This window comes from Octopus bimaculoides, chromosome 8 (genome assembly GCF_046866305.1).
Source record: "Octopus bimaculoides isolate indiv1 chromosome 8, ASM4686630v1, whole genome shotgun sequence".
Classification (NCBI taxonomy): Eukaryota; Metazoa; Mollusca; class Cephalopoda; order Octopoda; family Octopodidae; genus Octopus; species Octopus bimaculoides.
In genome coordinates, this window is record NC_142935.1 from 95010341 (window position 1) to 95037150 (window position 26810).

The 26810-nt window shown below is 37.7% G+C and overlaps 2 protein-coding genes across 7 annotated transcripts in view; one reads left to right on the forward strand and one right to left on the reverse strand.

Annotated features, from left to right (window-relative positions):
* The window catches only part of LOC106874583 (uncharacterized), a 236416-nt gene extending 234881 nt beyond the window's left edge, over positions 1 to 1535 (forward strand). For all 4 annotated transcript variants that reach the window (XM_052970258.2, XM_052970259.2, XM_089356823.1 and 1 more), the window contains 2 exons: positions 216 to 281; positions 1369 to 1535. In XM_052970258.2, coding sequence (XP_052826218.1) covers positions 216 to 281; positions 1369 to 1422 — 120 coding nt within the window. In that variant the 3' untranslated portion in view covers positions 1423 to 1535. The remainder of the gene's footprint in view (positions 1 to 215; positions 282 to 1368) is intronic.
* Positions 1531 to 26810, reverse strand: part of LOC106874584 (RB1-inducible coiled-coil protein 1) — a 122742-nt gene continuing 97462 nt past the window's right edge. The window contains exons 17-26 of one of the 3 annotated variants that reach the window (XM_014922371.3): positions 15121 to 15240; positions 13812 to 13911; positions 11596 to 11677; positions 8339 to 8443; positions 4509 to 4551; positions 4338 to 4385; positions 2677 to 2732; positions 2287 to 2414; positions 2128 to 2198; positions 1531 to 2036 (exon numbers count right to left, since the gene is read on the reverse strand). In XM_014922371.3, the coding sequence (XP_014777857.1) occupies positions 1842 to 2036; positions 2128 to 2198; positions 2287 to 2414; positions 2677 to 2732; positions 4338 to 4385; positions 4509 to 4551; positions 8339 to 8443; positions 11596 to 11677; positions 13812 to 13911; positions 15121 to 15240 (948 nt within the window). In that variant the 3' untranslated portion in view covers positions 1531 to 1841. Of the gene's footprint in view, positions 2037 to 2127; positions 2199 to 2286; positions 2415 to 2676; positions 2733 to 4337; positions 4386 to 4508; positions 4552 to 8338; positions 8447 to 11595; positions 11678 to 13811; positions 13912 to 15120; positions 15241 to 26810 lie in introns of all 3 variants that reach the window. The other 2 variants (XM_014922370.2, XM_014922372.3) reach the window with 2 other exon arrangements.

The following is a 26810-nucleotide window of genomic DNA, read 5'->3' on the forward strand; positions in this document are numbered from 1 at the left end:
ATGGATGTCTTATATAACATTCTACATAAAATATACAATTTAATCACACACATTAATTCTGTTTTCACCCTAATTATATATTAAACTATAGATTAATTAGTAATACAACTACAAAGAATTTTTCCTTTAGTATATATATAATTTGAAAGTAAAGAAGACAATAAAAACTGAAACAAATGCATTTTGAATAAACATTTAATGTGTTGCTTCTCCAGGTTGAAGTCAGAAATATCCTGAAAACTGAAATGACTGAACTGCAGAAAAAATTTCTTTTTGACGCTGTAAGTAGTAACTCTTTTTTTTTTTCTTTACAAGAGATACAGATAAATCTTTGTTGCAATGCTTTGGACTGGGGTTGACCAACAGAATATTATTGGTATTTTAAGGAACTTGGAGAGCAGAAATACAATGTTAATCCTGACAGAGACAAAACTTAAAAGACACAAACAATTTAGTATGAACACACCAACCATTAATCACATTGTATGTCACTCAACACATACTTTCTTCCTCTCTTTTTAAATTTGGTTTGGTCTGGAGCCATGGACTCTGCCCATGGCCTTTGCTAGTTCTCCAAGACCTATGAGATCAATACTGTTCATGCTCTTGAACAAATGTAGAAAAAACAAGGAATCTCACTGTAGTATTAGTAAAAGTATCAGAGTGAGGTGGCACTTCAAATTCTAGTCAACAGGTATTTTGTGTTGGGTAAGTGACTTCATGCCAATCAGTCAAGTCTTTTTTGGGAGACATCTTTTAAATAATTACAAAGGTTCCTACATTAACATAGAGCTATCAATATGTAATTGAGTTGAACTCAAAGTACTGATAATTAGTTTTATTGTCTCTTGAGAGAATAGAGCCACTCATTCAAAATAGGATAGTTAGCTAAAATGCTTTCAGTTTGACATTCAGCTGTCCTAAGAACTAAAATAATAAAATAACACCATCTCCCACCTTGTGCTAACAATACAAACCCAAACAACACTTATTCTATTACATCCATTTTCCTATAGGTAGGATAGTTTTTGTTAGAACAGTTGGTTTTACAACAGAGTGAATGTACTTCCTACTATCATCATCAACAAACAGATGTTAAATGACAAAAATAGCTATTCAAATGTTAAGGATGGAGTGGAATTTTTGTTCAGTCAGGAAAACTGGAACAAGCTCAAGTCACTTGCTAAGATACACACTACTATGCTATAAACAATGTGGCTTATAGTATAGTACCACATCCTGGACTTGTTTACTGTATATCTAACTAATACATCCAAGGACTATTGCACACATGGAGGTGGGTGACAGGGGAATTACCTTCATTATTTCTTCCCTTTGAAAACCTTTAGTTTTTATTTTCCATTGTAGACCCAGCAAGAGATGCAACAGATCCGAAGCCGTCTTTACAAAATTCTCACCTGAATCAAAAAGAGCCCCCAGTTTTGGTTTTATGATTAACACAAGTTTAATGAATTTACTACACTGTTCAGTTACATCGTTTCATTTCAGATATAAAACTAAACAAACATGTCAAAGTGTATTGTATTGATTTTATTTATTATTTTCAGCTTAAGAATAACTATATGTAAATCTGTACAACAATTAAAATAACCACTGCACAAGTCACTGACCAGCGGATAACAGGCAACACTACATTGCAGCAGGTGTGTGTGTGAGAGAGAGAGAGAGAGAGAAAGAAAGATAGACAAGAAGAGGCAGTGGTAGAGCAACCACAAAATAAAAGGTACCCCTAGCATGAGGAACCTGCTGCATTGTTTTCATGGAATCTCTTGGAAAGGATTAGTCTCATCCTCAGCAAGGAAAAGACAAAGCAGTTTCTTTCAGGAGGCTGTGCTGCCACTGGTGGTGGTAGTGGTGGTGCTGCTTAATGAAGCGGGAGGACTGCTGCCCACAGAGCCAAGCACTGACGGAACTTGTCCACTATTTTCTCTGGTCAGCCGTGGGTCCTTTGGCCAGGGTTTAGCTCGTACACGGTAAAATTTGGTGCCCATTGGTACACGATACCGATTCTGGTACTGAAAATAGAATGCAGGAACAAAAACATGTAAGATTATGTTTTGTAGATAAAACCATGGAGAAGAGGGAGAAGAATGATTAGGAACTTACTTTTTTAGCAATGCAGTATTCCTTGTCTGTGATAATTCCCAACACCCAGGGTTCACGGGGTGTACTCATACCTAACAGAAAGAGAGAGGGAGAAGAGGAGATGAGATATCAGTTTACAAGATTATTTTATAACAAGGTATGAAGAAGATCTGAACTTACGTGATCGCAACCCTAGGTTGTCAAGACAGTCTGTGTGTAGGAAATGTAAAGTGTTCCCTACAGTAAATACTACATAATGTCCATGTTCCTCATCCAGACAGAGCAGCACCAGGTCTCCAGACTGGAAACTACACAGAGACAGAGAAGATGAATCAGAGGATGAAGTGGACTACATGGAGATGGGGAGAGGGAACTGTTGTGGTAAAGTGGACCACAGTATTGTGAAGACTGAAATATGAAATGGAGAAGGAGACACTTGTAAAGTAGACAATAACATGGGGGCTAGGAAACTGTCATGATAAAGTGGGCTAAAACATGAGTGGGGAAGGGATATTGTTGAGAGATAATATGGGCTCCAACAGGGGTGAAATAGGAAAATGAGTAACTGACCTTGTGATGGAAACTTTATCTTGGTCAAAAACACTGGCACTCATGGATAACTCCATCTGGAAGAAAGACAAGAACATCATAATTAACAGTGAATTAGACTGACAGTTGCAGATCATTATTAAGGCCGATGGATTGTGAGATAGAAGTTGTGACCTTTCTCTCTTTATGGTCTAAATTCAGTCAACTTTGTCATTCATCCTTCCAAGGCCAATAAATTAAGTCAAAAACTAGGGTCAATAATGTCCCCTGCAAATTAGTGACCTTCCACAAGGATTAAAAATGATTGTTGTTGGTTTGCTGCTGAGTGCTGCAAAGCAAGGATGAGAATTAGTGTTGCAATGACAGACATTGGTCCTCTCAATAAAGTCTTCCCAAGGCTCCCTGCATGTTAGTGGAACATCATTGACACAGGTCCAGAAGTTTAAGTAACATGGGGTCATGTTGATGATTAATTAACAAGGGGCTGGATTGTATGTGAGAATTGCAGTAATGCAACAGCTCCAGCATTCAGTTGTGAGAAGAGAAGAGGTTGGTAAAAAAGCCAAACTTAGTATCTTCAATTTGGTTCCCATGTGATGAATGATGGGTAATAATTGAAAGAATATGATCATGAATACCACCAGTTGAAATAGGGTTCCTCTGAAGGATCTCTGGAATAACATTACTAGACAGGGTGCATAGCTCAGAGATCAGGAAGTCTCTCCAGATTGAGCTACTACTTGAGCTCTGATACTATGGAGATATAAGAATGTTGCAGCAGGCTTCAAGCCATATGGTAGGAGACCTAGGAGTACACCAAGATTGAGAATCCAGCCAGGAACGGTTGGCGGAGAAGATGGACTGAGGAGTTTCTAATATTGAGATCCAGAGTTTGTTTTTTTTTGCATGGGGCAACTAACTATAGCTGACTGTATATTACAGGCTGCACACACACACACACACACACACATGAAAGATAAAGTTACCTTTAGCAGGATTTGAACTCAAAACCCCAAGAACAAGATTAAATAGATAGCAACCTCTGATATCTATGGAAGTAGGATTCTTTGATCAAAACAAAATGGTTTTCTTCATCAGGAAATTTGAACTCGGTACTTTGAACTAACAAAACATCTGTCGACTTTACAGTGCTACTACTGCATTCTGTAGTAGCACTGATCGTTCAACTAGTTGCTGGTTATTTATTGTCAGCATGAATGACATTAGGAAGAGCATCCAGCCATAGAAATTGTGCTGAAGCAGACATTGGAGCCTGATGCAGTGCTCGGGTTTGCCAGCTCCTTTCAAACCATCCAACCCATGCCAGCATGGAAAACAGATGTTAATAGATGATCATTAATATCATTGTCATCATTATTAAACAGTCAATGGATGGAAGTGGTTTTTGTATTTATTTTTCACCCCTTTACATTCCAAGTTCAAATCTGGCTAAAATCAACTTCACTCGCCATCCTTCTGTCGTTGGAAAATTAAGTTCCAATCAATATGACCAAATACACTCCCTCCCAAACATAATAATATCTTGTAGTATTTCTTCTGGCTCTTTCTGAGTTCAAATCCTGCTATGGTCATCTCTCCAAGGTTGATACAATCGGCTAATCTTATCTCCCAAAATTTCAACCCTTGTGCCTATATGGGGAAACTATTACTATACTACTTACCACTTTTGACTGCAGTTTTTCTATTCTTTCATCTTTACTTCGGATTGTCTGAAATATAGAGTAAAGGTGAAAAAAAATATGAAGGAGTGATGAGAAAGAAGATTGGCCAAGGAGAGTGAGTGTAGTGTAATTTGGAGTATGTCGAGAAAGAGAGGGGAAAATATGGCTTACCTTCTTCAAAGCTTTCAGTTTATCAACAGATTCTTCTTCATATCTACAATATGAACAACAGAACAAGTATAGTGGAATGGTGAGTGATGGTGATATTATGATGGCAGTGGTGATGATGAAAGTAGTGGTAGTGCTAAGCTACACTGTAGAGGTGTTCAACTAGATATAAACCACATGCACACACATCTATAGTTCTGAATGGAGTTAAAACTAAAACAACATAAACCACTTCCTGCTCAACCTTTCTGTCTCTATACGGTGGTTGTGTGGTTAGAAGTTTGCTTCCCAACCACATGATTTTAAGTTCAGTCTCACTGCAGGGCACCTTGGTCAAGTGTCTTCTGCTGTAGACCCAGTCAATCCAAAGCCTTGTGAGTGGATTTGGTAGACAAAATCTGAAAGAAACTTATTGTGTATGTATATATAAATATGTATGCGTGTGTGTTTGTTGTTCTGTCTGTCCCCTGCCACTACTTGACAAACAATATCTGTTTGTTTATGTCCCTGTAACTTAGCAGTTTACTAAAAGAGACTGGTAGAATAAATGCCAAATTTAAAAAAAATAACTACTAGGGTCTCCTAATCTCAAACATCATGTGATGGTTGTCAGCATCATGCAATGTTTCCATCCAACCCATGTTAACATGGAAAAGTGGATGTGAAAACAATGGTGTGGTTTGTATGAATACATTTTAGTCGGTTCATTTTGTTGTTTCTATTCTTTTATATAAAGGATTAAACTCAGAAGGTTTACTTCTTTTAACATCATTGCTACACCCTCAATCCCCAAGTCTGACGGGTATTTAATATAGGGACAGAGCTGTTTAGGAGAGCAGTTTTCACATCAGTGATGTTTTTTCACTGCAATACTGTACAAGTCTTATGTTAACACAATAAAATTATGTTATCCCACTGCATTATGGATTAAGATACAGGTCATCTATTCAGCTACACGGGTCATTGTTTCCTATTTTACAAACCTAAATAACTAACATACTGTGTTCACCTGATCAGTATAAAATACTGCCTAAATAAGTATGTACCTATGTTGGCAAAGTTACTTATGCAGCTAGTATTTTTACGGTCAAAATCTCTCTCCTATTTTACAGGTAACAGAGTTTTTTTTTTTAAACTTCACTACTTTTAGAGTGCAAAGTGACAGAACAAAATGTTCAACAAGAATGACAACTTTTACACGTGCATATATACACACACACACACACATACACATAAGATAGCCTTCCTTGCAGTTTCCATCTGCAAATTTTATTCATAACGCATGGTCAGCTTGAGGGCAACAATAGAAAATATCTGCTCAGGTACTGTGCAGTGTGGTTGCACCTAAGGTCACAGTTGCACGCTAAACATTTTAACTATCCAGCCATCCTGCACCTAAATTCATATACACCTATAGGAAAGTGGGTTATTGTAGCTCAGCGGGCTGCGTGTTCGAATCACGTCGGGGTCACCACTTTATAGGAAAGTGGGTTATTGTAGCTCAGCGGGCTGCGTGTTCAAATCACGTCGGGGTCACCACTTTATAGGAAAGTGGGTTATACATCATTAGATGTATACCTGACTTTCCTATATAAAATTAAGAATTAACGGAACGCTGAACTCCAAACTATCAACTTAAACAACATTTATTAAGGTGGTTAATATATACATCTTTAGCTCTTGTTTGTTGTTACAGCTTCTGTGGGTGTGAGCATGATTGTTGGGACGTTGGTATGTAGATGTGAGTGAGCTGTCTAGCGTAAGTTCGAAAGGTGGAGAGAGACAGCTAAACACGTCCTTGCTCAATCGCTGGCCAGCAAGAAAGAGACAGAATGAAGCGGGAAAGCTTGGTTGTTGAATTCCATGCATGCGTGAGACTACGCATGCGCACGGCGTTACTACACACCTATGTATATATGTGCACAGGCATGGCTGTGTGGGTAAGAAGCTTACTGCCTGTGTTGTCTCAGGTTCCGTCCACTACATAGCATCTTGGGGAAGTGTCTTCCACTATAACCTTGAGCTGACTAAAGCTTGTGAGTAGATCTGGTAGATAAAAACTGAAAGAAGCCCATTGTGTATATGTGTGTGTTAACTTGCTTTGATCTGTGACGATTGTAAAGAAACATCACTATCAGACAAGCAACATTGTCTCCAGTCCTCCATGGAAGACATGTCTGGCCAGGAGAAATATTACCTTGCTTGGAAACAGGCGAGTGTTGGTGACAGATGGGGTATCTGGCTGTAGAAAAGTCTGCTTCAACGAAATTCCACCCAACCCATGCACACACACACACAGAGTTTGTGGGGAGTCTTCTTCCTTGGTTGTCACCTGCAGATCACTGATTTGATCATCATTACTCCCTCTTATATTGCCAATAAACATTGATGCTTTCTGAGAATGTCTGGATTCTTTCATTCCACCCCTTAGTATACCCACAACTCTTTCCTCTGCTTAACAACCAACAGCAGGTGTGACCCTCCTCACCATGCAGTGACTATTTTATGTCACTAGACGTTTTCTTTCTTTTTATTTTCCTTGACATACCTTTGCCATATCCATGTGACACCCCCTCTGCTTCCCTCTACAATTTACCAATCATTGTTCTGTTATCCTTCTCAAGAGCAATACTGGCCATGCAGGACATTGTGGATCTAACTACAACCCCACTAGCTTCCTCATGCCTCACACATCTCCCTTCGTTTTACATATGCCCACTCCAATATACATGTCTCTCCATACAGAAATCATTGACTGAAGCATGATGATGACAATGATGATTTTGATGACATGATAGTGAATAGTGTACTGAAAGCCTACATAGCTCTCTTCAAACAGCTGCAACGAAGCCATTTGACTGTACCAGAAAGCTCTATCCTTGATTAGCTCTGGTAGGTCCTCAATTTCAGGTTCTGTGTGTTGCAAATAACATCAATGTGTTGAATAGTCTTTGTTCTCCTTTAGGCTGCAGAAGTAACATCTGATATGACCCAGTGTTCAGCATGATAGCAATGACTAGCAAAGCTTACCCTTCGTAAACAGCTGGCAGTTAAATAGTTGCAAGTTCACAATGCTCGCATTCTTCTCTATGGAGCTGAAACCTGGACTATAAGCATCATCTCTATGGTAGATACACATTCTTATCAGGACTCAAACATCTCATGATATGTGCACAAGACCAAAGAAGAGATTTATGGACACATACCCATATCTATCTATCTCTCTCATATATATATATATATATATATATATATATATATATATATATATATATATATATATATATATATAGAGAGAGAGAGAGAGAGAGCACATATGAGCATAATTGACAAATCACAGTTACTATGGAAACTAATAACAGAGTCACTGGTTGATCTCTGTTACCATGGTAACTTGTCAAAATAACACACCGAAGCACTCCACGCAGCAAGAGATGAAGCTTGTTCCTTCAAATTTCTTCAAAGACTAAAAAGTTTCACTTGAGCAAAAACAGTTATGGATGACCGACAGGGACAAGATCTGCAGGGTCTCATTTTGTTAAATATTTTTTTTTTTTTTTGTAGTACCAGTATTGTTGTTTAACAACAGGTCAGCCCTATACACGTACACTTACAATCAAACGTGTTCCGGTAATGACCATCCTATTTGGTTACCTACAACTACATTGCTTTCTGCCTTTTTTTTAGAGATAGCAGTGAGATTTAGTAGCTATTTCTAGTATACTGAATGACTGCATAGAGGTTCCCTCATTGGCATAAAGGTGATGATAATGATGGTGATGGTGGTGGTGGTGGTGGCGGTGACAGTAGGAGTAAGAGAAAGAAGGACTGACCCTTCATCAGCGTTCTCCTCAGATGAAACCCTCCTATTACTGCTTTCTGTGGCAGCCACCTTAGCAATGGCTGATTTTAGTTCATTTTCCAGTCTGTCTTCATTGCTTCTGAAGAGATAATAACAACAAGGATTTCTAACATTGGTACAAAGCTATACATTTTGGAGGAGGGACAAAGCCGATGAAATCCCCCTCCAGTATTTGACTGATGCTTTACTAACCCTGCAACAATGATGAAGAATTAAAGCAAAGTTAACCGCTAGGATTTGAACTCAAAAAGTAAATACTAAAAAGCATTCTGATGTCTGCTCTACTGGTTTTGTATAATGCTGATGACTAAATAGAGGGGAAAGTGCTGAGTGGCTGGCACTACTGACAATATAGCTAGGCAAACACACATCTATTTTTCCACTGAAATATTTTCTAGAACTGTCATTGTGTCCACAACTAATGGTTGTACAAACACAGCCCCAAATATCCACACTAAAATTCTGACTGGCCTTTGTAGGGTTTACGAGCGAGATCGTTGCCAGTGCCCCTGGACTGGCTCTTGTGCGGGTGGCACATAAAAGACACCATTTCGAGCGTGGCCGTTTTCGTGCGGGTGACACGTAAAAGCACCCACTACACTCTCTGAGTGGTTGGCGTTAGGAAGGGCATCCAGCTGTAGAAACTCTGCCAAATTGGATTGGAGCCTGGTGTTGCCATCCGGTTTCACCAGTCCTCAGTCAAATCGTCCAACCCATGCTAGCATGGAAAGCGGACGTTAAACGATGATGATGATGAAACCATCATTTATGTAGTCAGTAAACTTACTAGAAATAGCAAACAAATCATGCCCGACTGTATAAATAACAAGAAGGACATACTGCATCTGACTAAAAGATAGCATGGTCAGTACTGAGCAAGAGCTCACACAACCTGCTAGAAATAGCAAGTAAACCTTCCTCAGATTACACCCTGGAGTCTAAAATAAGACGACCACTTGTCTTGAGTGCCTTTAGCAGAGTTTTGTGGCAAGTATTGAGATGAGATCTCGGGTCCCAAGCTTTCTCCTTTCCTCTCATCATTCATGGCAGCTCTGAGAAAGGATCATAGGTGTTGTTCTTCCTCTTTCGACTCAACCATTTAAAAAAAAAAAGGGAAAAGATATGATGACCCTTAATCAAAGGCATTTCAGCCTTTGATGAAGGGTTTTCTCAATCAAGACTTGCATTAGGCTACATGAATCCTGACTACCAGGGTTTATTCTACGAAAAATGTTGGTACTGTGAATAAATAGAAAGCTTCACTGCATTGGCCTCACTCTACATCTACAGAGGATGGAGAAAGACTGTTGGAGAGACAGGGGGGGGGAAGCTATGAAACAGACTAAGAGAGAGAAAAGGACAGGTAGAGTAAGAGAATGGAAAGTAGACAGCAGTGTATAATATACATATATGTGTGTGTGTGTGTGTATTTAAACTGAGTGTTTAACACATGACTTGACCTTCAAGCTATTGTGATCTTCAAGAAAAAACAGAGATAAACATTCAGCTTTAATAAATTATATGCTATGTATGTTTTGGGTACTCCCTCATTTTTTCAACAATGGGTGGTAGACTTAATCTACTGCCTTCTTTAACACCTTGGGTGCTTTTAGCAGAGTTCACTCTGTTGCAACCATTCAAGCCAAGTTTCCAGTTTGAGGATATATTCATCTCTCCATCTCACCAGTCTAAATGTATATCGACAGAGTACTTTGGTTATTGCATTTTCAACCTTAAGTTTATATTAATGTTTATTACGAAATTCTCCCTACTATAAATTAAGTAAACGAGGAAAATTTTTATTAGGTTTCTTTACATATTCTACTATGGAATTATCCCTCCGAGAAAACAATAAATATGGAAGATTATTATTAGTTAATTTAAACAATAATTTTTTTTTTATATCAATTAATTTAAATAAATAGAAGAGAGTTGTTGTATTGAAGATGTAACTATTTATATATTTTTTGTTGCATTTATACATAGGGGAAGACTTAGATAATTATATACATATATATATACACACCTATCTTATTGTTGTATGTTGTGGTGACGAGGGACTATCTTGGACACGAAAGGGTTTCAATTGGTATATGTTTGAGATGTAATGAAGTGGATTTCAATGGTTGTGGATTGCACTTACTTGGTTGTATTGTCTGTTAGAGTGTTTCTGTTGTTTTTTAATTGTAATTGATGTATGATTGAATAGTTAATGCTCACACTCATAATACATAGACATTTGAATTAATTTTTACAATCCAAACGTCTTTTCACACGGAATTTTGTCTATCTTTAAACCATAACCCTAAAGTGACTTATATACATTGTTGTTGGCACTCCGTCGCTTACGACGTCGAGGGTTCCAGTTGATCCGATCAACGGAACAGCCTGCTCGTGAAATTAACGTGCAAGTGGCTGAGCACTCCACAGACACGTGTACCCTTAACATAGTTTTCGCGGATATTTAGCGTGACACAGTGTGACCCTTTGAATTACAGGCACAACAGAAACAGGAAGTAAGAGTGAGAGAAAATTGTGGTGAAGGAGTACAGCAGGGTTTGCCACCATCCCATGCCTGAGCCTTGTGGAGCTTTAGGTGTTTTCGCTCAATAAACACTCACAACGCTCGGTCTGGGAATCAAAACCGCGAGTCTGTTGCCCTAACCACTGGGCCATTGCGCCTCCACCGACTTTTATATAAGGGAACTGTTATTGTGCATGTATATCAGAAAATGTATATAAGTCGAAACAATTTGTTGGCCTTTTATGTTTTTTTTAAATAATTGTTGGTTATATTATATTCATAGTATATCATGTAACATTATAATATAAATAAATTATTGGATTGTCAATAATATCTCTCTATTTAATTTATCTGTGTGTATATATATATATATATATATATATATATATATATATATATTATAGGAGAGTAGGCCAGTTTATAGCATTACCCTGGCTTTCTCAATCATAAGGGGTTTAAGCCTTACAGCATATCTTCAGACTCTAAACACTGCTAGCCTGAGACCTCTTTAAAGGTCTCAGGCGAACTCCATAAACCGGCCTACCCCATTATAATATTAATTGCTCTACATCTCAGAGTGCGTTTCTCCTCCAGATTTAAGTATTTCTACAAACGATATACATACACACACAGACACATACATCAACTGTTTGTTTATGATATATATGTAAATATGTGTGTAGTTTAAAGATTGACGGCCTTACGTCTTCTCCTCTAATTTTTCTGCGAGTTCTTTAATGATTTCCTCATTGTTTTGTTTGGACACTTCCTCCTCCTGTTTGAGATCTGAAAAAATAATCAAAATAGTGTCACAGAGTAGTGGTTTATTCAGAGCAGTAGCAGGTTGAGGGAAGGAGAGTACCAGATATTGCTGAGAAGTACATTGCAGTAATGAACAAGTGGAATTGCAATATCAGGCAGTATCTACTCATTACTTGGTTATGGGTGAGTAGTAGGTCACTACAGTGTAAAATGCTACCATAAGGGCAACATTATCATGGTAAAAGAGTTAACTCTGTAACTGTGAAATCAAATTTCATGGTTATTCTAATAATGATGTGAAATATCTACCAAAAATTAGAAATGGTATTTTCTGCAAGTCCCTTTGTCTCAATACAATTGACATATCAGTAAAAAGAAAAAAGTTTCAGACATGGCATTCCTCAACAAAGATAAGACTGCTATCTAAAACTGCTTTCCACAGTAAAGGTCAATGAAATTTTGAGTGGATATATCTGATTCCTGCAGTAGAAGGGTTAAACTAGACATAACCAGCCCAAATATTCTACCTATTTTATGTTAAAACCATCCAGATCTGGCCTCTCACACCTTACATACAATGTCATTCCAAAAATAAACAATCACATCGAAATCTCAAAACTCCAAGATAATGTAGGATAAAGTCAAAGCAATGTGAATATATAATCCTTACATTTGACCGAATAATCTGAATGCTAAAGGGTCAATGTAGTGCAGTGGATTACAAGGTATGATTTAGAACAGAAAAGATTTTGCTGTGAAAAAAAGATAAGGTGTAGTAGATTAACATAAGGATAAGCAGATAATAACAACACAGTGGGTTTCTACACAACTGTGAGTGAAGAGAAAACTAGTGTTACTATACAGTAATATGGCAACATATTTCACCCTTTAGCATTTAAACCAGCTATATCTGGCCAAAATATTCTTCCTGTTTTATGTTCAAACTAGCCAGATCCAAACTCTCACCCCTATTTACAATGTTCATCGAAAAAAATATAGTCGCATAATTGCAATCTCAAGGCTACAAGATAAATTCAAAACAATGTGAATATATAAACATTACATTTAATAAAATAATCTGAATATTAAAGGGTTGATATACAGTAATATAATTGGCACTTATGTTAACCCATCTTATTGTTCTAACCTAAGTTACAGAGCAACATATCACTAAAGTGGTAGACTTAATCCATTGTCCGGTCCTTGGGTTCTCTTAGCAAAGTTCACACTGTTGCAAGCTAGGACTCTTAGAACAGGGGTTTTCAAACTTTTTGACTTGCGGACCCCTTTATATTTCAGGCTTTACCTTATAAACGTTTATGAAATTTATACATAAATATTTGCTTAAAATAACATATTTTTACATTTATTTATTTAACAGTATTTAACAAAATAGGTTTATTGTCAATTAAAAGATTTCGATTAAAAAACATATATAAAATCAAATTGCCCATAAAAAGTATTTGCTGTCCACGGACCCCTGTCTTGTCCTTGCGGACCCCCTGTGGTCCGCGGACCACAGTTTGAAAACCCCTGTCTTAGAAGATAACTTCCTTTGTTACCTTCCAACAGTCTTGGAAGCACTGAAAAGATAAAAGGGCATGGGTGCTACTTTTCTATCTCTGACTAAGAAATAAGGTTTTAAAAAAAGAGGGGTGGTGGGGTGGAATGGATCATTAAAATAGAATGGGCTACATTCAAGTATTGGGTTAGTACATAAGGAGTTACAACATAGCATGAAGGCACCGATGTGGTGGGTCAACATAGGCCAATGGTGCAATGAAGATCAGTGGGGAAATGGAATAGGGACACATTGAAGTTTGGAATATAGCAACAGTTTAATAGGCATGTGGGTCAATACTTAATAACAATTATATGGGAGATCATAAATCAGTGGGCTAATTACATCAGTGAAATATAACTATGAAGCTTTAAAGAATAGTAGAGGTGACATGAGGTAGTATTGTAACCCATAGAACTGGCCCAACATATATTGGGGACAATGAAACAGTTTGATATCACATAGTTCTAAATTGAAATTAGAGATGTTAGCATGGAAGGCAGACGTTAAATGATGATGATGATGTTGACAGTGAATGAACACAGTTGGAGACAGCCCAGAGAAATGGGTGAACAGTGCAATAAAAACCAAAGTTACCATTTATATTTGCAGTCAATTCTTCAATCTGTTGTTGGAGTTCCTTGTTTGTCTGGTCCTTCTCAGTAGTGAGTTTGGCTAGGGCTTGGTTGAAGATAACCTGTGTATAGATGAATAGAGAGAGAGAGAGAGAGAGAGAGAGAGAGAGTGGTAAACGTTGGGAGATGCTGAGAGACCAACAAATTTGGGGAGAAGTGGAAAAGAGGTGTGAAGGGAGTACAGAGACCATACAGAGGTAAAGACAGCAGAGAATGGTGGGGAGAGAGGTGAAAAGGTTGCTGATATGTATATAGAAAATTGTTACAGTGTGTGTCTATATATGTATGTATATACACACACACACATACAGCTTCTCTTTCTCTCTCCAACATACACCTCAAGAGTTCAGACAGCAATATACACAAGACCTGGCACCACCAACAGACCTGGATTTCAAGTCTACTGCAAGTGTTTTAATTCATAACTTGTTCACATGAAGTTAATCTTAACATCTGGAACAGACACAAGGTTACCTCTAATATCTAGTCTCAACATAAGGTTAACCCTTCCATCTGAGTTGAACATAAAATTAACCCTAACACTGACAACTAATCCCAGATGTATAATTAATACAATAAGTCAATAAATCCAATCAAAATTTAATTAAACATTTATCCCCCAAACTAACTGCTGACTATGTATGTCTGGAGTATTTTACACAGATCCCTATCCCTTGTTGAGAGAAAACCTGGAGGAATTAGGGAGAACTTAAGAGGTATGAAGACAAAAAATTTATAGTATCAAGAGTAGATCAGACAAAAATATTTACAGTATTTGTACCAGTTCTTTATACTCATACAGGTATGGGAACATTCTCTGGATCTAACTGACTTTTATTTTCCTTTTGAAATTCTTTGACAAGCACACAGCACATGTCAAGGAAATCACCAGGAATTTTCATTGGCCTGATGATGGCAAAGAAATGGAAAAGGGTGTGACTTGCAAGAAGTGGGTCAACAGACTGGTCCCTACCAGCCATGCCTGGCCCAGATATTCTGTTTTGTATTCAAACTGGGCAGATCCAGCCTCTCACACCTACCCTATACATCAATCACACTATTGAACACTCAAAGCTTTCAGATAATGCCTGACTGATTCAAAACCATATGAATAAATAAGGATTACATTTGACAGAGTAATCTGAATATCAAAGGGTTAGCCCTAACAGCAGCAATGGGTTCACTGAAAACAAAACACTTGGAACAAAAAAGGTCACTCATCCCTACTTTGTCTTAGAAAACGAATGTTCAGTATAAAGTTGTTAACCTACCTGTTTCTCTGCTATTAAAGACTTCCTCTGAACATTGAGCTTCTCTTCATATTCTGCCTCCAAACTGGCTCGAAGTTGCTTTAACTCTTGCTGGTGCCTTAAAGACTCTTCTTGCCTTGCCTAAGAGGGAACAACAGAGGTTCCAATGAAGGGGTCATTAACAGGATTAATTTTGCTGTCTGGAAACTTCCAGACAAATTAATTAGATTTAGCAAGAGTGGGGAAGGTATTAAATTTAGATGGAATTGTAGCAAAAATTAGACAAAGAGCAAGAAAGAGAGAGAGAAGTGTATGTATGTAGATGTAAATGACAGAGCTGGGTTTCGCTGCTCTGTCTACCCTGGTGTCAGTTCAAATCTTCCTCCAATCAACATTGCCTTCTGGGGTTCAAGCATAAACCATTCCCAAAAACCATTAAACTGCTTAATTTTTGAAATTGATATCGGACAACTGTTATCCCATCTAAAGAAATAACCTAGCATTTGTCAAGATAAACGCCTTATTACAGTACTTAGTGAGAGAGTGGAGAAGGAGGTGCTGGTTAATGAGTACAAATTTATTTTAAAATACGTGTTTACAGACATAAATATAATGGCTCAGGAACAGAGATTAAGAGATCAAATTTTAGTTAAAATACTAATTTAAGAGAACTTAATACTCTCTCTTTACTCTTTTACTCGTTTCAGTCATTTGACTGTGGCCATGCTGGAGCACCGCCTTTAGTCGAGCAAATCGACCCCAGGACTTATTCTTTGGAAGCCTAGTACTTATTCTATTGGTCTCTTGCCGAACCGCTAAGTTACGGGGACGTAAACACACCAGCATCGGTTGTCAAGTGATATTGGGGGGACAAACACAGACACACAAACATATATATATATATATATATATATATATATATACATATATACGACGGGCTTCTTTCAGTTTCCGTCTACCAAATCCACTCACGAGGCTTTGGTTGGCCCGAGGCTATAGTAGAAGACACTTGCCCAAGGTGCCACGCAGTGGGACTGAACCCGGAACCATGTAGTTGGTAAGCGAGCTACTTACCACACAGCCACTCCTACACCTATAGTTCAGAATACTTCAACATCAATAATAATAATAATAATGGTTTCAAATTTTGCCACAAGGCAGCAATGTTGGGGGAGGAGATGAGTCAATTACATTGACCCCAATGTTCAACTGGTACTTATTTTATTGACCCCGAAAGGATGAAAGGCAAAGTTGAACTCAGAACATAGCAATGGGAAAAATACCACTAGGCATTTCATCCAGCCTTAAATAAATAATAATAATAGTTCCAAATTTTGACAGATTGCCAACAATTTTAGAAGTGAGGGTAAGGCAATTACATTGGGAGGTAATATATATCTCCACTTCAATATGGATTTGCACTGGAAACCAAGATGAGAGCTTCTCTCATGGTATCTACCACAGTACAGTCTGATTTAACAGAACATCCACGTTTAAGTGTGAATAAATATCACCTTTCAGTATTAATACTGCTTCTGACATCAATATATATTATATATCATCTACATTGATTTCAATGCTTAATTGGTATTTATTTTATCAACCCTAAAAGGATGAAAGACAAAGTTGGAATTTGAACTCAGAATGTAAGAAGCCAAAAGAAATGTCACTAAACATTTTGCCCAACACACTAACAATTTTGCTTGCTTGCTTGCCATATAATAATCCTTCCTACAATAGGCACAAGGCCAGCAGTTTTGGGAGAAGGAGGTAGATTAGATTGACCTCAGTGCTCAACTGGTACTTGTTTCGTCAACGCCGAAAGGATAAAAAGCAAAGTCAATCTTGGTGAAATTTGAACTTAGAGTGAAATGCTAAACATTTTGTCGAGTGCAGTGATGATTGTGGCAGCTCACTGCCTATAATAATAATAATGATGGTTTCAAATTTTGGCACAAGGCCAGCAATTTCGGGGAGGGGGTAAGTCGATTACATTGACTTCAATACTCAACTGGTACTTATCTTATTGACCAAGATGGGATGAAAGGTAAAACCCACTTCAGCAGAAGCTGAACACAGAACATAAAGACCCCAGGACTCATTCTTTGTAAGCGTAGTACTTATTCTATCAGTCTATTTTGCCAAACCGCTAAGTTACGGGGACATAAACACACCAGCATTGGTTGTCAAGCGATGTTGGGGGGGCAAACACAGACACACACACACATACATATATATATATACATATATACGACGGGCTTCTTTCAGTTTCCGTCTACCAAATCCACTCACAAGGCTTTGGTCGGCCCGAGGCTATAGTAGAAGACACTTGCCCAAGGTGCCACGCAGTGGGACTGAACCCGGAACCATGTGGTTGGTAAGCAAGCTACTTACCACACAGCTACTCCTGCGCCTATAAAGGGTTTAGCATGCTAACAATTTTGTCATTATAGGCACAAAGCTTGAAATTTGAGTGGGAGGGGCTAGTCAATTACAGCGACTCCAGTACCGGACTGGCACTTATTTCATCAACCCCAAAAGAATGAAACGCAAAGCTGTAGAATTTGAACTCAGCGGGTAAAGATGGACAAAATGCCACTAAGCATTTTGTCTGACATGTTAAATAGTTCTGCCAGCTTGCTACCTTAATAATGATAATGATAATTCTTGTTGTTTATCAAGATGGTAGATTGGCAAAATTATTAAAATATTAGACAGAATGCTTTGCAGGATTTCTTCCTACTCTTTACATTTTCAATTCAGAAATCAACTTTGCCTCTCATCATCCTGTGTTTGATAAAGTGCCAAGCAAGTACTAAGATCAATGGTATCAACTATCGTCGTTTTCCCATCAAAATTCCTGGCCTTGTACCTAAATTGGAAACCATTATGATTATTTCTGACTATTGGTAATAATATAATCCACAATGCCATTAACAATACATAACTAGTATTAGCCTAGATAGAATTTGAACTCAGAATGTAAAGGGATATAAATATACACTCTAAGGTAGTTTTTATCTATTGTTCTACTGTTTCTGCTATTTCGTCTCAGAAATCCAGACCTAAAGTTCTTTAGTCTTTACCTTAAATGACCTGAACAGAAACAGGTGAAAAACTTACATGGACTGACTTATGTCAGATGACATTCTAAACCTGAAATACTAGTCAAAACTACATGAAGGTCACTATTTGTGGATGTGCACGTTTTCTTGATTTAATGGTAGTTTCTTGAAGCCTGCTGAACAAACTGCACAGATGATTTGTTTCTAGTGATCAAGTGTTTGCATACAAGCTTACTCCCTTCATCAAATCAACACTGCCTGAACAGGTGCTGAGTAAAGTAATCACAGAGCAACATGAGCTGAAGTCTTTTGCTCAAGAACACAATGCATCACCCGATTCAAGAATTAAACACATGATCTTACAGTTGTGAGTGCAAAGCACTAGCTCAAGCACCCTCAATGTACTATCCATTAGAGTTGTTACTGGGTAAATCCAGGTCGGCTTTGATCAACAGATCTATGGTGCACAGGGAGTCAGTTAATTGACTAGAGGATCTATGGTATACAGGTGCTTGGTTAAATGACTAGGTGGTGTGATCAACAGATCTTTTTTTCAAAATATACCATACCTCTATCTAATGGAGAACCAAACAGTATAGTGGATGTAATGCGGTGGTCTGGGTACATTGCTGTTGGTATTGAGTCTCATATAAACTATGACCAAAGATCTTCCAGCTGTGATTATCTCATCTTTTGTTTAGACGCAGTGTATGAGACATCATCCAATGTTTTTCTTTCCTTCCTTTTTTCCGTAGAACAATAAATGATATGAGGGATATTTGGCTGTTATTTCTAGTGAGTCAAAAAACCATATAGAGGCTTCATCTGTGCATGTGCTTATATGCATGATTCCATATTTTATGAATATACTACAATTTAAAAATTATGTAGTCATCTTGAAATTTATTTTATTCAAAAAGAGAAATTTATATTTTACGCAAACTTTATGTACTTCATCATAAAGTGAATTTATTAGAAATTTAAACAATATTGTCTACATTGGAAACTCTTTATTTTCAGTAAGCTAAAACTAGACAGCATATAAAGTGTGTATGTGTAAAAATATATATTGACTAATAATAAGTCATACCCTTGTCCTGATTGTGACTTCAAATTGCATCTGGTTGTAGATCTCTTACTCAGGAATAAAGAGTGTGGAACCACCTCTTAGCCCCTATTGTTCCCAGGTCTGACCTGGAGTAGCAGCACTTGTCAGAGTCCCACCTACGGGTTATTGTTATTGCTTAGCAGAATCGTTATTATGTTGGGTGAAATGCTTAGTGGCCTTTTGTTTGTCTTCAGGATCTCTGAGTTCAAATTCCGCCATGGTTGACTTTGCCTTTCATCCTTTCGGGGCTGATAAATTAAGTATCAGCAGTTAAGCACTGGGGTTGATGTAATCAACTAGTCCCCTCCCACCAAATTTCAGGCCTTGTGCCTATAGTAGAAAGGATCATCATCATCATCATCATCATCTGCAGTCAGTCATCATGACTATGTTCATGTTTATGGCATGATTTGATAAGCTTTCTCTTTCTTCATCCTGGTTGGTTTTTCACTTGAGTTTGCCATTTATTATGATCAATTCCTTTTTACATTAATTAGCATTATTAAGGCTTGCATGTGAAAACTGGATCCAGCAGACTCTGCAGAAGACACCCTCATGGTTCAATTGAGAGGAAGGCAACTTCAGCAATGCATATTGTGAAGTGTTTGGAGCAAGACAAGGCAAATAAGACATCTTGATCATCCACTGCGTCCATCTCTATCCTCAGTCATCTTGACCTGGTCTTACAACTGGATTGACAGATGGTCATGGACAAGAGAGTGAGTTTGACAGTGAACAACGCTTTTTCACTTTAAACAAAGTCAAAGGATGACTATACGAAACAGGATATAAGCTAAAGCAGTGATACAGTATTTTTTTTGTGGACAAGTTGTAAATAAATTTACATGTGTATGTTTGATAAACATCTAGTCTCACTCTGAAAACAGATCCCATGATTAAACTACAAAATTCATACTGGAGAACAACTTGTCAAGCTTCAAGTGTTTATCTACTCTTTCACCCAATCTACAATCACCAATCAATGAACTGATTTGCAGATGAACAAAAACAGTGCTGGTTGTTCATAGCATTTTTCACTAGTAGCTATAAGCTTCTCTCTCTCTCTCTCTGAGAATAAGTAAATATTCCTGATGAGCATGTAAAGAATGGAAAAGTATTTGAGTTTGTTTTCATCTCATTCTGCAGGCACAACCCACCCTGTAGTTTAATATGTACATATGATGCTACATGTATTGTCAAACATAAATATGTAAATATATTTACAGCTTTTACACACACACACACACACACACACACACACACACACACACACTCTCTCTCTCTCACACGCACACTTAGCTTACTGCCAGTATATTCCATTCTTTATACAAACTTTGGAGAAACTGACAATACACACACACATGTATTGGGATGGTTTCTTTGTTTCTATATTGAAATCTGTTGAAAATGTCTTCAATACAGAAGTTCTAAAGTAGGAGTGGAGCACAAATGACCACACTTGACCAAAAGCTGATCTCACACTAAATCATATACAATTTAATTTTGGTTAAAAATGTCATTTTAAGCAGATATGTATATTGTTTTCTTGAGTAAAGACCTTGAATCCCACATCCTCTGTACTAACTTCCCTTTTTAACACCCTACACTCGTACTCCATCAATCCATTTTTTCCATCCATTATTCCTGGGAGGGTCATGGGGGTGGTGTTCATGGGTATCTCCCCCATAGGATCCTATCAGGAGCAATTGTCATTACATTTTCCAGCTGGATTCCCAAACAACTGAGACAATGGATATTATCCAACCATCTCATTGCTGATCAATCCCTAGATCTGCCAGTTGGCTTAGCTTCAAGAAACCAATTTGGGATTCATTCATAGTAACAGAGCTGTGACCTCACAATGCAGAGAAGCAGTGGCTTGACCTGGAGAGACTCCCTGATCTCCGAGTCCTATCAAATAACAATACTCCAGAGATCCTTTTGAGGAACCCCATTTTGGCTGCTTGTATTCACGATCATACTTTGTCGGTTACTGCCCAATTCATGACCATAGGTAAGGACAGGTATGAAAACAGAATTGAAGATACCATGTTTGAGCTTTTTACCAACCTCTCCACTTCCAAGGATCACATGCTGGAGCTGGTGCATTACTGTGCCAGCACCTGCAATTCTCACATCAAATTCAGCCCCTTGTTTCCTATTACTCATGAACATAGTTCCAAGATACTTAAATGTCTCAACTTGTCTCAGTGATGTTCCACTAACATGCAGAGTACACTGGGGAAACTTTCTTGACAGAACCAATGTCTCAACCTTCGCAACACTAATTCTCAACCATGCCCTGCCGCACTTGGCAGTGAGCCCGTTTAGTGCATGCTGGAGAGTACCTTTCAACAAGCCAAGCAGCACCATGTCATCTGCAAATATCAACTAACCAATCTACACCCACCAATCATGAGACAATTTCCACAATGGTAATCCACATGACAGTCCAGTTCATAAAATTTATGCTGTGTATAAACCAATAAGAATTCTCAGTTATTCATATCAATTTCTTTTCTCCCTCTCAGCAACGCACTCTACACTCCTGGGTAACCACAAACATTACCACATGACTACATCTATTAACTAATGTTATGATCTTACCTCCTGGTCACACACGACCAGCCTCATACTTCAGCTCAACAGTCTATTTTGAGTGAGGAGTCAGGCAATTGTATTGTTGAATCACTCATTAATTGCAGTTATTAACAAAACATGAAATAAACATCTCCAAAGTTATCATCTGAGTAACTGAATATGGAGTTAGAATCCTGCAGGGAAACATTAATTCCATCTGTATCCAGTATTATATTTGACTGATTTCTCCACAAAAGGATTGTAAATTTTTGAAAAGGGAAGTGCAACCTGTTTAGCTGCACCCAGATTCACATTGGCAGTGTATATCTGCATTTATATAAAGTCTCTACACAGCAACACTCAAACAATTCAGCTCCTAACACACATATACATACCTATTACACACAGACGCGTGCACACATGCACACACCCACATACCACTTCACCTTCCAACAGATTTTAAACCCTAATTTTCTCTTTTTATTCTGAAAATATTAATCCTTTAATTTTGAGAGAGTTAAGATCCCTAGCTAACAGCTCCATTGACAGTTAACTTTTGGATGCTGGCTGTAAGGATGAGCTACTTAAAACAGATAATCACTAGTGAAGGGCTCATTTATGACAGATTCTGTTTTTATTCCTTAGGTAAGTTATTTTTCTCCCTTCCATAAGATAGCAGTAGAAACATTACATACTGTAACAGTAGAGGGAGAGCAGAGTCAACAGTCTTCCTAAGCTAAACTCAATTGAAGGTCACAGGGCACCATCTGAGGTTTGGTCTTACTAATGGGGCTAAGCATGCATGCATGATTCAGAGATGTAGAATCAAAATGAAACTTCAAGATCACCCAAACTCATTTTTTGATTCAGTAAATCAATGAAGTAGCACCATTGGTGATTTAAGGGACAAATTTTGCGATTCACTAGATATTAAAACATAGCACAATTCATCACATAAAGGGGATGCCAAGCAAGACTGAACCATCAACTGATGTTTTTTTTTTACAATAATACAGCAAAGGTAATTGATGGTTGGAGGGATGTCTTCCAGAGAGAAAGTCTGTTTCATAAACATCATCTGAAGCCCATAGACTTGTATACAATATTTCTATATTATACAAATATGTTAAAGTTCTTAAATAGGAGAGTTTAACGGAGAAGAGAGAAACTTTCAGAAAATTCTTAGAACAGTTTCGTTGATGAAATGTTGTTCAAGACTAGTGCAGGACCACCTTAGCAGCATTTATAGGCCTCCAGGCAAATCAGTGCACTTGACTCTTTAGTATTTATTTATCGACAGCATGCCATAACATACACAGATCAGAATTGGGCCTCAGGGCAACTGCCCAATGTGTCCATACCTTAAGAAAGCACTGCATGAATAAGCTTCAACTTCCAGGTAAAGGGTTCAAATAAAAGGTCCAACCTTGAATTGGAGTCTGACTCTAGATAAGACCTGACTCAGTAGATCTCTAATCAAAGAATATTTTAACCATGACAAGCATGTCTTGATTGCATTCCATATTAAATGTCTAATGGGTCTTTCCTTATTTAAGATCTGTACAACCACAAAGCTCCCACATTGACTTGACAGATCCAGCTTGGTCAATAGATTAAGATGTTCAGTTTCTCTGGATACTATGATAGACAACAGCAGGAAAAACACCAACTTTACAGCAATCATTCACCATGTTAATTAGTTAGAGAGAAGCATGGTTAATAAAAACACCAAAAAAAATGGCAAAAAAAAAATTAGTAAACATGCAGAACTAATTCTATTTTACAACTGCCACAATTTGCCCTCTCCTGCATCTCCTTATATTCCTCTTGTAATGGGAAATTTTTTGAACTTTTTTCTTCTTTTATTATTATTATTATTATTATTATTATTTGTTGGGTCAAGAGGACGAGGGCAGTAACCCAGTGTCTTTGCAAGCCCTCCTAGATAGGTGAGATTGATGTCATTAACGTACTTGAACATTTTAAAACTATATTTTTAATTGTTGTGGGAAAGATATGAGCAGGCAGAGAACTCCAGAGGACTGATGTTCAAGGAAGGAAGAACCGAGTACAATGGTTAATGTAGAGCTGGTAGAGGAGGGATTAGCTGAAGCATTGCTAATGCAGCCATATGTGATTTACCCAATGCACAATGTAATAGTTGAGGTAAGGCTTGAACCTATGACTAATCTAGAGAGGTAGTAGATTTAATCCATTCATAGGTGACTTGTGGCCCATAGGACTTTCTGAATGGCATGCTTAACAAAAAAATTACCATGAATTTTTTTTAGTAGAGTAGTCTGCATGATGAGGAGCCAAGTCTCATGTGGCTTGCTTGAAAAAGGTTGCCCACCCTGGTCTGCTCTATTGTCTGGTGTAACACCACCAGGTGGCCTTCAGAATGTTTTTCAAAGTCCACATTGTTGCAGATATTTAGACCAGGTGTCTAACCTACAACCTACTAATTATTGATTCTTTCTGTCACCTGTCCAAAGGACCTGGTGAGAAAGACATGAATCTTGCTTTTTCTCTTCTGACTAAATCTTAAAAAAAGGTTTTAAAAAAAAAAGGAAAGTTATCTAGTTTGATGCCACATCATCTCAGTAGTGCTATGGAAAAATTATAGTGAATAATGATAGCAGTTACAGGTACACACATGTGATGGCTGTCATCATCAATACTGTATTATATCTTGATTGAACCAGACACTGAACCAACCCCTGCCCTGCCCTGCATACCCAACTACAGTGAGGTCACAATGACACAACAGTGGAGTAAGTGAACTAAAGAATTCTGTAAATGTTGCAATTTGTAGATCTACCCAATCCCCACCATCCTCCTCCACCTCTTTCAACATCAGTTGTTCCATGTTTGGCATGGGTTGGACAGTTTGACCAGAGCTGCACCAGGTTCCAACGGCTGGATGCCCTTACTAATGCCAACCGCTTTACAGTGTGTGATGGTGTTTTTAATGTGGCACCAGAACAAACACTTATGTGACGCCAGCACATGGAAAAGACAGATGAAGGTTTTTTTTTTGTTTTTTGTTTTCTCTTCTTATTTAAATAACATTCCCATCTTGGCCAGTTTAGAGCCATGTGAGATGATGAGATTAAACCTGAGATGCAAGGCTTTTTTTTTATGAAACAGAACCACAGATAGAACTGAGCTAAACCTTAACAGCTAACAACTAGGTGGACTGTATTCATTAAATAGTATCTATTTAGAGCTAGATGGACTGTACATCCTCGTGGTAGCTATTTACAGACAAGAAGATTGATTCACTACATGGTATCTTTTTATAGCTATGTGGACTGCATGTACTACAGGGCATCTATTTAGATATAGATACATTGTCTGAAAAACAAAAAAAGCTACCATGTAGGTACAGACTTCACTCTCAGATGTTACAGATAGATTTCAGACACAGCTTGGTGGATTGTGCCAATGACTTCATGACAAACACAGTAGGACATTAGAGAAAAAGTATGAAATCCTGACTTCATCTCATAACCCCTGATCTCAGCTCATTATTGCAATCTCATTGACCCCGGAGCAATCTTGGCAGTTGTAAATTAGAATAAGATTTTAAAAAGTTAAAAATTGTTAAAAAGGAAAAAATAAAATAAAATTTTAAAAACAAAAATAAAGAAACAAAAGAGAACAAAAGATAACGAGTTTGCTGGCAATTGAGACCCATTCCTACACGAGGAATGACTTTTAATTTAATTAAACTCAACATACAAAATATAGTCTCGTTCAATTAAAGATTAAAAAAAAAACAAAACAAAAACAAAAAACATGCAAAGAGATTGGGGTAACAACAGCAACAACAACAAAAGGCCATTCTGGCATTTGATGGTATGGACAGTGGTCAGTTGAGATGTCTTCATTAGGTGGATGTTGGGTCATCTCAGCAGACTTTTGGTTTCAATTTCTTCACTTTTATCCAGAGATGATAGAGGAACATTAGTAGTAGTAACACACAGTAAATGCAAAAATGATGTAGTAGTGTGTGGTATGTGTGTGTGTGTGTGTATGTGTTACAAATATGTCTGTATGTAGTACAGTATAAAATACACAAAAGGTTGGGGCACAGTCGCCATAAACTTTGCAGTCCTCCCTGACTGTAAAACCTGCCCCTCCTACCAACAACCTCAATAAATAACTATATACTCCTCAGATCAAATACTTCCATATTAATTACTAATTAATTAAGATATAGATTTACAAAAAAGAGGAAAGCAAGTGAGAGGGAGATCGACAACTAATCAACTCTCAGAATAATCTATATTTCAGCCAATTATATCACAGAAATTTACATCATAAACATATTGCAAATGTGAGGAGGTGGAGGAAGTGGCGTATAGTTGTGTGGACTGATCTCCACTATATTACAGGTAACAATGAAAAATGACCCTCCAGGAAGCCCCTTCAGATGACTAGGAGCAACTGAAGTGCTTACTTTTATCCCTGACGGTTCTGAGTTCAAATCTAACCACAGTCGACCTTGCTTCTTACTCCTCTAAGGTAAATACAATAAATACTTACTCATGGTCAACCGTCCACTATATTCCTTTTTACTATTTTAGCCATTTTTATTTTATAAATAATAATAAAAATTATAATAATGGGTGTTTCATTCATCATCCTTAAACAAACCTTATTCAGGGACCTTTTGAGCAGAATGGACTACTCAACCTGAAGAAAATTTTAACTGGGTCCCATCTGCAAGGTCATGCACTGCTTATCTTGATGTGAGATCACTATGCCATGCATGTGCCTGGTGTACCATTATCAGACGGGTAGTCATGATGGGTATATTGAGCTTCCTATATCTGTACCCCGGTGTCACTTTGATGGTATACGCTGCTCTCTCACTCAATTATAATAATTGATGATGATGATAACAATCCTTTCTATATTAGGTGCAAGGCCTGAAATTTTGGGGGATAGGA